General features: G+C 40.3%; 1 protein-coding gene across 4 annotated transcripts in view; it reads right to left on the bottom strand.

Annotated features, from left to right (window-relative positions):
* The window catches only part of USP22 (ubiquitin specific peptidase 22), a 110,832-nt gene that overhangs the window by 20,951 nt on the left and 75,331 nt on the right, over positions 1 to 14,550 (bottom strand). For all 4 annotated transcript variants that reach the window (XM_040593596.1, XM_040593595.1, XM_040593593.1 and 1 more), the window contains one exon: positions 6,411 to 6,580. In XM_040593596.1, the coding sequence (XP_040449530.1) occupies positions 6,411 to 6,580 (170 nt within the window). The remainder of the gene's footprint in view (positions 1 to 6,410; positions 6,581 to 14,550) is intronic.

Here is a 14,550-nt window from a genome sequence, read left to right as displayed (position 1 = left end):
TGTTCACAAATTATACGCCCCCCAAAACCAGGACAAAGACTGAAGATGAGAATACTAGAGGCCAGCTGTTGGCCAGCCATTGAGCCAAGCCATGGTAACGCGTCGCATCCAACGGCTGCACGCACTCCTACACCTTTAAGGAAAAATTTACAAGCAGGATAGCAGCCTCATGCCAGTTTCGGCCTTACACAGTATAGCTATTACAGCACAAGGCTTTAGAAACAACTTTATCCAGCACAGCTGTTTGCAGAACTGAAGGTACCACTCCATCCGCCTATCCCCAATGCCAGCTGCCCATCAGTGCTCCTGCAGGGTGTCGCTGCCCAGAGATCTGGTCCTGGACCAGCTCCTGCAGCTGCTTCTTAATCTGCTTCAGTCAAAATTTGATGAGCTGGCTACAGGAGCGACTGCAATTGCCCCCCCCAGGTGATTTTGCCAGAAGCGTATCAGAGAGCGCACAGACAAATTATTCAGTCAGCAAAACCATGATGTGAAACACCACTGCTGAGCAGTGACACACAGCTGGGGAGGTAAATCCGCACAGAAGAGGACAGAAGTGCCTACAGAAATCCATGCTCTTTTTTTTTTTTTTAATAAATATAAACCAGCCAGGTCCCACTTTAAAAAACAAACAACCCCATCCTCCCAAAAAACCCCTATACTAAGGGTCTGTGTTTTCCCAGGTTAAGGTGCAGCTCATTCCTTCACTCTCTCCATTTCTATCCAGGTGCTGCTGCTACAGCTCCTGTACTTTCATCTTCCTGGGTTCCCACTGCTGCTGCTGCCGATTCCAGCATCCAGGGTCAGATCCTAAAGCTGAGTCCCTTCCCGAGCAGGCTGACCTCTCTACCTGTTCAAGGGCCCCTGCACTGTGATACCAGCTCCAAAAGCAAAGCAGAGATCCCAAAAGAGTTTATTCCCTTGGCCTTCAGGTTGTATTTAACATTTTTAAGAAGGGAAAATTTTCAAGTCATCCTGCCTTCCCTACCTAACCTTTCGAAAAGGTATTTACCAGTAAAGTGTGCCTGCAACACCACAATTTCATATTGTGTGTTCATATGGCAAAATTTTATTTTCCCAAACAGAAGACAGTAAGCAGGAAAGATACAGAACAAAAATAAGAATTAAAACACCAGCAGTAAATAATTTATCACTCTCATTGGAAAAGCGAGGCTTCCTTCCCCAGCCCTAAGCCTCTCCCTGCCCAGTCTCTGAGCATTTTATACCAGTGCAAGTACAGGCATCGGGGCTACAAACCTACCCAGATAAAACACACTGTATTTTCAGGGACACATAAGGAAAAGGCAGTACAATCGTCTCATCTAGTCCTCATATATGTAGGGTTTTCTAAATGGCTTTAGTATTATTTCCTGGCAAAGAAATTTCTTTATTGCAAGCTCTGTTTTTTCTAAACAGGAAGATACACCTCTGCAGCCAAATAACACAAAATGTTTCTATAAATAAATAATAATAAAAAAAAAATCAATAGTTAACTCCGATGCCAGCAAGAATGACACCAAGGGACTGAAGCAGTAGTATGGTAATTGAAATCTGCTGACGCAGCTGCTGCTCAACATAATTCAGGGAACTGCAGCAATAAAACTTCTCTGTTCTGTCACTCCTTACAATTAGTCCCAGAGCTCTCCGGTCATTTTAACCAACAGCACTCTCCATAATTACTCCATTGCAGACACTAGACCTGCCAGCAGATTTTACATTCTCTAGTGCTTCGTTAGTATTAGAAGAATCTAACAAGAAGCTTTATCAAATTATTAGCCATTAGCACACGGAAACTAGAAACACACCTAGTAAGAATGCTGTTGAATACATGTGGGGGTGGGGGGAAGCTTCACTGTTCTAATAAAAATGAAACAAAAGGATCTAAGCACATTCAAAGGCAATATTTTAACTAGAATGTATAAAACTTCCACCCCATCTCTCATTTCCTTGTTGCTGGGAAGAGCAGCCTACTGGAGCTGTTCCAACCACAGGAAGGAAAAAAAGTCCATGTAAAGTCTTGCTCAATCACTCTGACACAAACCTTCTCATTAAAGTGCGCAAATATAAATAACAATGTATTTACACGTTACCTTTAAAAGGCTTCAATAGCACAGTTCTTACCAATATGATTTAAAACAATTTTTCTTTAAATTTGTTTTCAATTCAGCAGTATCAGTTGTTTATATCAAAGAGAACTAGTTCGAGCAATTTGAAAATGCTTGGTAATACACTGTTTGATCGCTGTTCCAGAATAAAAAGAAGAAAAAAAAAACCCAAACCACCAAGCCAGGATTCAAAGCCTCCATTCTTACACACAACCCAAGTAACAGTATTTTCTTTTTTTGGACTTAAAACACTTGTTCTCTGATTTAGAGGACTCTAAGCTTTGTATTTTGCATGATTGTTACCAACAATATACAGATACCAGTCAGGTTTAAAAAAATAAAAGAAAACAAAAAATCCACCACCACACACATCTGTTCTTTCTCCTTTTGCCAAAAACTCATGCACAGAAGTTTCCTAATTACATGACCAAACAGATACATTTGATCTATCCTATATACGTATCAACTGAACAGTCTCCGAGCTTTGTAATCAAGAATTTATAGGCATAAATCCTGTACAATTTGAGAAGCTAAAACCTCCTCTTGGAAACTGGTTCTTAATTAAGACTTTCAGTGTTCTGAAAATTTACAATGGATAAATGGAGTGGCTAAGATGCGTGCCTTTCAGAATAAACACACACCTGGCTGCAGGTTTCCCAAAGAGCAATGGTTCAAGGAGTCAGAAAAACCATTCTGCTCGCACACGCCCTGTGCGTTCTATACTTATCTCAGAGAAAAGATTTTACTAGGTCAGCAAAAACCCTGCACTTCCCGTGACAAAACGCAAAGCCTCTGCCTCTGTAAAAAGCCGTAACTACTTTTTCTCCCTTCTACCTTTGCTGTAACTTATTTTATACACAAGCCATTTCAACAGCGTACCATCTTAAGACATCAAAGCCATAAATCATCTCGTTCTTTTTCCTTTTTGTCCTCACTTCTCACCTCTCCACGTAGTTGTGCTGTGCACTTTGATAGGCTCATGAGGATGAGTAATGATGGGAATAAAGAAGGCTTTGTTCTTTTACATCTCTGGTAGATATGCTGCATTCTGCTATATTCCCAGGTATTCTCACTATTCCAGAGTACACAGAGATACAGATCTGTTAATCCTACCATCCCGAATGGCCATTCTGTAAAGGATTTAGATAAACCTTAGGGTGTGGACCATCCCGAAATTAATTTTCATTGGTGAAGCAAAACTAAAACACAAACGCCAGTAGGTAAAAAGTAGTGCACAAACCCTTTCTGCCAAAAGGCTCAATGAATGGATTATGTGTGCTCTATCTTCCCTCCATCCAGTTTCACCACTATGTTATTCCCAAATCCTTTCCATTCCTTTTCTTATGCAGTGTAATTCATGTCATGATTCTATTGAGAAATAGGTTTCAAGTAGCACAAATGAGGATGTTAATTGATGCAGTCAAATATTTTTAAAACAGAGGTCAATGCTTGGCATATTTGCAGGAAAAGCTACCAGGGAAAAAACCCCTCGATTCTGAGAACCATCTGATACTCATTAGCCACCAGCAACCTACTTCAAGGTGGAAGAACTTTGTAGCTTCCTATTTTCACAGAAAAATCACACAAACTATATAACTAAAAGATCTTAAAAGAAGGAACAAGACAAATAGCAAAAACTTTCCTATTTAAGTATAGGAAGTTTTATTTAACATTCCAAACAATGTCTCTTGCTCCTGGAGAGTTCTTAGTGGCATGCATTCACCAGATCCCCTGGCATTCCATCTGCCTAAGATCACACCTTCAGAAAAGAGGGGTGGAGCGGAGATGAAGTTAACCCTTGCCCAGATCGTTTGTCACTGGGTGAAATGCCTTGGGATAACTACATCAGTTAATCCCGGTGGGAAAGCTACCTAAAAACAAGACAGAACCTGAACCAAAGTTTCCACAGTAATTCAATTACAAAGGAATTCTTAACCAGAGCACTGACATCTCCACTGGTTAGCCTTCCTTCGCTCAGAGCACATCTCTGCAAAGACAGCACAGGATCTTCATCATAATCACTGCATATAGCGGGGACATGAAACTATAACCAGTCTGCTCCAAAAATGCAACATTTTGGTTTTAATTCTGACTGCAGAGAAATTAAAACTCACTGGGAAACAGAATTTTACAACGAGTGCTGACAGAGCTATAAACATAACACGGTATTTACTGCTTGCAAGTTAAAATAGACCGAGCTGGTTACAGACACTACAGTTTGGCTTGCGGAGGGCTAAGCTCTAGTTTTACTTCAAGGTGGTTGAGTCACTTTTTGCTGTCCTCCCACAGCACACAGCTGCAGTATTTCAATGTGAAATAAGGACAGAGACCCCTGCACTGCTATCTTCACAGTCTGGTGTCACAGATATGGCTCTTCCCTCATTCACATATCCCCGTGTCACAGAACGTTAATTATTAGAACTAATGCAAGCGTAGGCGTGAGTTTTCACTGGGGAAAATGAAGGCTGAGATTCCCAAAGTTGTGTGTGAAATTAAATTTTGTTACAACCGTAACGCAAATGCTGCATTTAAGCCCTGTTTTGGGTAACAGCTTATTCTTTGCTACGTGCTTGTACATAGTCTAGCAAAAGGCATCCTAGGCCATCAACAGGGCTCCACATGCAAAAATGGAAATAAAAATCATTACCCAGACAGTCCTGATCTTTCCTCCAGCCCCTCAATCTGTAACATAACACTCATTTCCCCTTTCCCAAGGGATTTTTAAAAAAATGCACGTGCATAAACAGAATGCGGTGATATTCACTGAAATGAGACTTTATACCACAATTTGATGAGAGGATATCAAGATGAAAATAGTACCTTTTTTAAAAAAAAGTAAATAGGTTTCTATATTAACAGCATACAGAAACTGTATATTTCTATACCATGACTGAACTTTTTTATCTAGGCAGAGTGGTTTTTCCCCGTTTAGCTGCATGCCTGGTTTCAATAAACCTCCAGCTTCCACCTATTGGTATGCTTGTCTTTTGTTTTTACCTCCTTTCCTGACAGACTCAGGGATAACTGAAAAATAAATCAAAAAATAGGAAGTATAACATACAACTAACGACTGATAAGCAGCATGAAAGGTAGCAAATTAATGAGTGCCAAATAGAAGCAGAAAACAACTTTGTCCTGGAATGTCTGAGGGGGACTTTACCTTCCGTATACGCTTAACTCACCTGCAATGAGCAAAAAGAATCAACTCTGGTGAAAAAGGCACAGAAGTAAAATCAAATTGAAAATCACAAGATAAAGCTATTTTCAGGCTTTCTCAGTTTGAACAAACTTCCCTGACAGCATACACACAAAAGACATGCTCTGCATACAAACATCTCCAGCTATCTTAAATACCTTAAATGCTCTGTGACAGCATGCACTATAGCTTGCCTTTTTTTTTTTCTCCTGGGTTTTTTTCCAGTTGTTGGAGGGGGGGTGTGTTGGTTTGTTTTTTTACTTACCAATAAAGCAGATCCACCACTGAGGGAAACACACAGAACTGGATTTGTTTGTTTTTAAAGACTCAGCTTAGAACTAGAAGCCCGAGTCTAGCCACAGTCCTTACATTACTGATACAGAACTAAGGCAGTTAATAAAGCTCTTTGACTATTTATTAAGGAAAAGCCTGTGCCTGTCTCCTGCAGCACAGGCTAGACCTACAGAGAAAGGCACACTGCAAAGCCAGACACCTGATCCAGAATGGGAAAGAAGAGTTGCTCAATAACAGAAGGTACAAACTGTACCAACACATTCACTTTTCTACACCCTCCTGGCCATTAACGGGTTTCACGTAAGAGTTGATAGCAAAGATGTTTCTCCCTGTTAGAAAACACTGCATCAAGATCTTTAAAATATTTATACAGACCTACATAATCCAGCGCCTTAAACCACAATGCTATATACTACTGCTTTAGTCTCATACCCATTATCACCCAAAGAGCCTGTGACATATTTTCCAGCTACAACTTGCACCTTTAATTAAAGCACACATTCAGCTTTAAGACTATAGACTCGCAGATCAGTCTCAGAAGAGCAGGCAGCACTGTAATTATTTCCAATACCAGCTTTGCCTAAACAAGAGTGACTTAAGAATAGGAATTAAAAGGTCAATAGCTTCTTTTTTAGTAATTGGGTATTTTTGACAGTAAGGTCTCATTCAACCTTTATTGCTCTGTTTTGCCACACCTTGAGGGGAAATATAATTTACATTCCCTTTATATTTGCAAATAGAACACAACCCCGTTTGGGCTAAGAACCAGCCAGCATCTGTGGAAAGGCGATGCTACTGCTGCAAACAGCACTCACCTCCTGAAAAAGCGTAGACATTTCACAGACCAGACAAGAGCTGGGGCTTTGCATTTCACATTTGTGCCTGTCGGAGAGGAAGAAATCTCGCAGCAGTGGAGTGTGGGTAAGTGCCTGGACAATACAGTTCATAAAACATGTGTTCCCAAGATTGATTAGCCCTCGTAGACCTATAAAGACAGAATGGGGAGGGGATGCATAAGCATTATCAAGTTAACAAAATGGTATATTTGCATTTTCATGTAGTTTTCACAATATTGTCACAGATTTACTATATATGCACAGCTCCAAGTACAGTCTTATATTGTTTTAGGTAGGCTATTGGTTTTGATGCACTCAAGTCACAAGCTGCCACCACAAGCTTTCTGACCTACGCTAGGATTTGTTTTTTAAGTGCTCAGAAAAAAAGGGTACCCTGAAGTACAGCAACACCAATAGCGTTATTTTACAGTGGCTGTTTTGCCATACATCACCAAAACACGCCCCCTCCCCAAGCTGATACCAAAGTGCAATGACAACAACTGTTAAGTTGCTACAGTAAGAAACCAATATGTTAAAATAAATCAGTAAGTAAGTTTTCAGATAGTTTAAAAGGCTTTCCCTCATGCAGGTCACGAAGCCAGAATAAAGTTTTTGCACTGTTACAATGCAACAATCATCTTCCTAAGACAGGCAGCAAAGGAAACAGCCTTGACAGAACAGTCAGGCTGTGACATCCAATGCAGACTTAGCTTTTTTTTTTTTTTTTGGTACAAAACCCAAGAGCCGAACAAAACAGCCTGAAAAGAGAAACTCTGAACAATACTGGTTCCACACTTGTTTTAGCTAAGCTAAACATTAATCTACAGTATACATCAAAAAATTCAACTTGGCATAAGAGGATTCATCACACCTTAAGTCAAACGTTCAGTAATGCCCAGAGACGATTTCTTGTGCTTGGAAACCAAGATGCTTAAAGGAAAGCTCTTTTGTTGCACAACAGAAGAGAGGTTAGGAGTGGGGAAAGCTTTTCAGTCATTTGCAAAGTCTAAGCGAGAAGAAAAACATGCTCAAATCCTTGAGTATTCTTCCAAAATGTTAACATAATACCACCACACAGGAGTGCTAAATGAGACGAGCATCAGGTGGACAAGAATGCTTATTTTTAATCAAAAACTTACTTCGAAACAAAATAAAATGCACCGATAGATACAATTCTGGTATTAATTTAAAATTAACATAGTCCTCTTCTGCAATATAAATAGGATTACTACACAAACAGTGAATGAAAAAACAGGATTACTTGACAGAGAATGAAGAATTTCCTTGCTATTCCGGGGGGGGGGCGGGGCGGGGGGGGGGGGGGGGGGGGGGGGGGGGCAGGGCGAGTATCAGCTGGCAATGCTGTGGTAATTAAAAATGGTGCAGTTCCCTTGCAGTACACCAGATAGTGCTCAAAGGGCTCTTTAGCATCTTATAGCAGGAGGTGTGGTCCAGTTGCTATGTTACCAGAGAGAAATGGCACTCCATCAGCTTGAACTGCATACTGAGCTGTAGGCGATGGACACAGAGCCCTCTCAATTTAATTTCCCCCCACCCCCCGTATCTAATATGCAACACTGTCCTCCTTCTGACAGCTTCCCATTGCTTCCGTTTACTCGAAGTGCAGGACAAAGTTTCTCATTCTATTACAGTAACTTCTATTGGGCAGAAAGCTTATTGCAATTATTTGTTTTATTTTCATGCTGGGAGGCAACAAGTGTATGCACAACATTAGCAAAGTGTTAATTAAATAGTTAATTTGTTGTAGCAGCTTGAAATACGGTGTGATGCTTCGACTTTGTACACAATCCTATTTCAATCCCCAGCCTACACATCTCTGCAAATAACGTCACAACAGAACGGTGTTTATGCTGTGCAATGGAGAAATGTTTGGTTGGTGCCTCTTACCTACCTCTCCCCTGTATTTTCTGTTTTAAAATTACCGGTTTTATTTAAATCCCAGCCTGTAAGGCTCCCTGGACATGCCTGAGATGCAGCAGGGTATTCTGAGAAGCTGAAGACTCTCTCCCTATTTCTCCCTGGAAAACTCTGTCCCTCTTGTTAGCGCTGGAATTGCAAGTCAGCCTGCACACTGCAGAGGACCAACCAAGTGGAAAACCAACAGTCCATCTAGAGACTCACCCTAGCACTTTTTGGAACCTAATTGAGCAATCACAAGTAAAAGCAAACACATAAAGGCAGCTTTTTGGAATCATTTATTAAGCATCATTTATTACATGCCTGTGGCTGGACCTTCTTTCCCTGTGACCACAAGAATCAAATCTTCCTCAAAGTTGCCACCAGAAGACTAGTTACAGGCGTCAGAAGGCTCCCTTGGTTTACTCTGCTTGCTTGGTCTTTTGGTGTCAGTTTTTCATGGGTCTAAACCGAGTGCTTCATAGACTATGACTTCACTTGAATGAAGAGAGACAAAGTAACCTGCAAAACAGACAAGGCTGAAATGTGAATACTCCAAACCCTAATAAAAATCAGGAACTGGTGAATGTAGCAAAACACGAGCACTTACTTGGCTGAAAAGGGAAAAATATAAAGGAGCATACATCAGTCTTATCCTTGAGGGAGCAATGACTGCAGCTGCTATACTGTCTCTTAAACTGACATTTGAAATGAAACAGGTATGATGTGCTGCGCTACAGCTAAGATACCGCATAACTAATTGCAGCATATTGGAAAACATCAAAGTTTCATGTACATAAAACTAAAGAGCTGACAGAACTCAGAACAACGTATCCTCTTGTGCTTAACTTTTATGGGAAAAAATGAGTTTGTTGGAAAGAAAAACAGCTAAAAAATTAAAGCCTGTACAGCATTCTGGTCAATAAAATATTAAGAAAGTTAAAGACCCGTCTGCCACACCTACTCCCTCCCCATGAATAAAGCCTGGCAATATTTAATGGGAATAGTCAAGCATTGCAACATGTGGGTCATAAATTAACAGAAAAATGATGTGCCAAAGCCTCAAATGCAGCAGTCCACTTTGGCTAGCATCTTTGTCTCCACTAGCATCTCATCAGTGGACTGCATCTGTACAGAGGAGTGGGCTAACTGTCTAAGGACTGCCAGCAGCATCCAACCTCCAGGAATAAAGCTGTGGTACTCTGCAAACTTCTGCTGTGCTTTATAGTGTTATCTTTATTTCTGTTTCTTATTAGCTGTTTCTGAAATAAGCAAGAGCAACCAATGACATACTTGACATCTTCTATACACAGATGTGTGCTCTTGTGGCAAGCGTAGTTAGCAGAAAAGCACTTTTTACTTCTGAACCTTGCTGATGTAAATATTGGAATGAATTATTTCTGTCAAGGCAAAGTTGTCACCTATGATATAATCATAAAAACCAAAATACCCTTTTATCATCATACACGGTGTATGACCCCTGCTCCCTTTCTGTCACGTGTTGGACAGGCAGGGCGTAAGCAAAGCAGAAAAAACAAAACCAAAAAACTACTTCTACAATGCCTTGAGCACAGGTAAACCCATCTGAGAAATTCTTTTTACATTTCATCTCAGAACTAGGTTCTAAGCAGCTGGCTTACCTTTGTCAGCTTCAGTTCTTCAATCTTCTTCCAGTAACGGGTTTTGCTTTTTCATACATTCAAACAGATCTGCAACACTGGGCAACAACGCTTGTTGTGATGAAGGGAGATCTAGAACACTGGTTCTGCAAGTCCACCCACGCAGGTGAGATGAAAAAGCCAAAACAAGATAAGGAAATTCCACTTCTCTGTGAAATGCAACTGTACAGCTATTAAAGGTGGGAAGCAGGGAAATGAGAGGACCACACATGAATACAAAATACAGAAAAACCAATCAGGTGCCTATCTTGCTCTCCTGGAAGAGGTTCTGTTTGTCTCTAAACCTCGGCTTCATGCTGGGGTATGAAAGACAGCAGGCAAACCAGTCTGAACAAATATTACCACACAGAAACCCGTGATTTATTTAAATGAAGGTTCTGGAAGCAATAACGTAGGTCACTATATAACAGTTTTGAGACAATCAGGAATCATTCAGATGCACTAAAACATAGCCAGCTTGAGATCCCTTTTACACTGAACACAGGCTAGCAACACCTTAGAGCAGTTTTTTGTCCCCTACCCCCAGCCCTCCCAGTTCCCCGGCTGGTGTTGACATTTCCCTGAAGCACCATCAGACAGTATCAGAAGTCAGTGCAAGGTGAGGAGCTGCTTGCTTGAACTATTTAAAGAGAGCTCAGCATAACCCTTGAAAATAAACAGTGTAGCATGGCAATGAAGATTTCTAGAACAATTCTGGAGTTTCATCCTACGTTCATACAACAGGAACTGCAACACCATTTAAGAGCATCTTTCTGGAAATGGATTTCAGGGGAGAGCTGCCCTACTTCTTAGCACCTGAAACAAAAAACAGATTCTCTCTCAGGTTTCAGGTGCAGGCCATACCACACAACACTGGCCCCACCTGCATGCCAGAAGCAGCACCGCTTTGCTAATGGGGTTAGTGACAGCAATTATTCTCAAAAGATAATACCTTTGGAAATAGTAATTAAAGAAATACTAATTTCAGAAAGCAGCAGTATGCAGATAAGTGAAATTACAAGTCCGCACAGGAAAATACATGGCGTTCTGTGACATAGTGATCATGTGAGTTGTCAAAAAAATAACTGTGTGGTTTAGTGAACCCAAAGGTACCTGCAGAAGCAGGAATACTGAGTCGCATGTATTAGAAAAGATTTTTTCAGAGGTTTTCACAAAGAATAGTTTTTTTACAAATACACTTACCAATGACATGCTCTGGTACCTCACTGTTTAAGAAAAAGCTACATAAACTTTTGCCACAGCCAAGTTAAATGAAAAAAAATTCAGCCACGTGATCTTAAAAACTAACTCAATAATTCAATGTCTCTACCTTCAGCAAACAGACAGCATGCAATCTACCATAAATAAAAAAATAATCACACGGGGGAATGGAAAGAAAAAAAGGTGTTCGAGCACAACCTGAGCTTCCAAGAAGGTACTGACTGTATTCTTTAAATTCAAAAACATTACAAATTATACAGCAAAGCTATAGAAAAGAATGAATTGATTTTCCTTTCTTTATTCCTAAAGGGAACAAGCAGTTTGACCACATTAAGTTCTTATCTTATAAGGAAAATTTTGACATACATTCTCAGAAGTTATCTTACAATTCACTTGAGTTCTGGCAACCACGTCTTATACTTTTTCCACCACTTCTAAGATACAAGGCAAAAGCACGAATTTATTCCTGCAGTAGTAAGCCACTGAACTCAGGTATTATGATTTCCTTATATCACAGAAAGCTATCAAGACAGAAAAAGTGGGGTTGGGTTGGCTGGTTTTTAAACACTGCAAAAATAATATACAGAAATATTAAAGAATAACACAGACCCCAAAGGGGTTTGATGAACACAGGAGGGAAAACATTTATGTGACCTGGGACACAGCTGAACTGAAACACATGCTGGGACTACAGTGTAATGCTTTGCCGGGAGGAAGCTTGCAGCAGCCAGGAGGGCTTTGGTTCCAGTGCCTGTTAAGAGGAGCACATACAGAAGTATATGAAATGTTTGGGGATTTCCCCATCCCCTTTCACATACATTTCAAGAGTTAATAAAAATGGCCACACAATATTCAGTTGGTTTTTAGGCCACATCAACAGTACTACTCCAGGAACATTGCTTATATTCAAGAAAAGGCCTGCACAACAGCAAAACTACTCTGTCAATCCCAAAGGATTATTTCCAAAAAGGGGTAAAAATCTAGAAGATACAAAACAGAAGAAACTTGATAAAGAAAATGCATAATGCTAAAATAATATGAACCACTCAGGATGCTGAGCAGTTAGAAACTGCTGAGTTCAAGTAAGACAATGTACATTTGCAGAGGCGAAGCCTGAAAACCGTGCATTGCCTACACTGAACCCTCCTCTGTTTTACGTAACCACCAAGCTACAGAAAAAACCCTCACTAAACAGAAAAGCTACCAGGAAGAGAAAATGGGTATGTGGCTTTGGAAGACTAGACTAAAACAATTCAATAGAATGAAAAAAAGATGTGGCAAGATCCCGAAACATCAAAAAAATGAGCAAACCACAGAAATGTTCTAGGAGCTCCCGTAACTAGTGCACGCCCAGTAACATGAAAGAACGCCACCAGGATGATGAGACCACCCACTTTGAGCAGTGCTGAGCAGCAAGATCAGGGACACTTAAGGCTGCACCTCCAGGCTTCCTGTCATTGCACCTCCTCGCTGCGCTGACCCTCTCCCACCTAGCAGGCTCACTGCCTCAACTTCCCACTGAAGCCACCTTCTCAAGTCACCATGGGCTCTTCTTCACCAAACGCACCCTGCTCGGTCCTGCAGCTGATCAGCATAAGCAGGTTACAAATGAGACTGCTTATTACTATCCTTTTGCTTGGTACTTAAGGATCCCCAGCAGGTACATTAAGATGAACACTCAGGGCAACAATCTTTCCTCTTTGGGTTACTGCTGAACCAGGTGAAAATGTGCTGAAATTCCCTTGTCTTTATTTCTCTCACTTGGCACCTTTTCTCCAGTTATTCAAGGTTGCCAGGTTAGTTATTGCTCATTTTGAATCATCGTAAATCCCTTCTGAAACAAACTACCTTCCTCGACCTGTACCACTACCACCACCCACTCCCCAAGCCCCCTCAAGCTATTCAATCACCAAGAGGAACAACCCGGAAACTTTACTCACTCTTCTGCTCTACCTGACTTTTAAGCAAAGCCTTCTAAATCACAAGCCAAAAGAGTTCTAGAGCAGTTATTTCTTAACTTATAACAAGACATTCGTAATACATGTTATCAAATTTTCTATGTATCTTATATTTTATATATTAATGTAAGTATTTTCCTATATTACATTATTCCATTATCCCTATTAAATATCATTATATATGTGTGTGCACCAAGATTCATAAGCCACGTTGAATCCTGCAGTTTTGGGAGGTTGGGAGGATGACTGATTGCATCTTAAATAAGATCTAAATAGATCATATTGTTACACAAATCTGGATTTCTTTTCCCTCTTTTAATCATAAACATTTCTTTATATCACATATATCATAAACAAATATTTTAATTTGGCATGGACAGGAGTCAAATAAAAAGCCAGCCCCTACCATCCAGAAGCCCTAACAGACACACTTATACACCCTGGTGCAGCTGGAGAACGCTTGTTCTAGTTTAAATATCTGACCTGTGCAGACACCATTTGGGGGCGCTGTAAGTCAAATCCATTCTGTAGAGTACTGGAATTAGAAGATAAATTAAATTTATCTGTATTTATTGCCACTGCTTACCCTATTTGAACGCACAAGAAGAACGAGGTGGACTTTTTTTCCTTACATTTACTGACCTAATGCTGGCGTATCTCTCTCCACCACCATCACCCCTTCTGGGAAACTCTAACATAAGAATCCAAGTACATAAGAAAACTAATTTAAAACATGGAAGAATCTGAAAACAGAACCAGTCAGTTTAAGACCATGAAGCACAACTCCTTTTAAGAGAGAAAATAAATTACAGCACTATTTTAGATTTACTGCATTATGCACTGCACCATAAACTACAAGTTTACCCACCCCTGCACAGACAGAAAGGCAATTACATCAGAAAAGGCTTTCTGGAAGGAAAAAGAAATTTAACTTAGGAAAAAGAAATATTTGCATTCTAAATGAAAACCCATCTTTAAAACCTTCCAGTTTCTGGCAAAAGGATTCTGGATCACTGTGTTTTTTTCCATTACTATCGAAATAACAGATTGCTCAATAGAAAAAAGTTTGCTTATGTGTACAAACAGGAAAGTGTCCTTGAGCTTGTTTCCAGTTGAAAATCTTGGGAGTCCAGCTATAAAAGATGGTACACCGGAGCACAGGAGTATATGCTATGAATGGCCCGTGCATACTAAAATCCCTATGTTGAAAGAAACAGAATATAGTAAATACTGCTCCTTGTATGTATCGCCAGCACCAGCAGAGAAAAACTATTTAGATAGATGAATCACCCAAACCCCAAAAGTTCTCAGTTTCGCCATGTTACTGCTGTACAGAGCAAGTGAAATTCATCCTCGTTACTGATC

This window comes from Falco naumanni, chromosome 4 (assembly GCF_017639655.2).
Source record: "Falco naumanni isolate bFalNau1 chromosome 4, bFalNau1.pat, whole genome shotgun sequence".
NCBI lineage: Eukaryota > Metazoa > Chordata > Aves > Falconiformes > Falconidae > Falco > Falco naumanni.
This window is presented reverse-complemented; position numbering and strand designations above follow the sequence as displayed.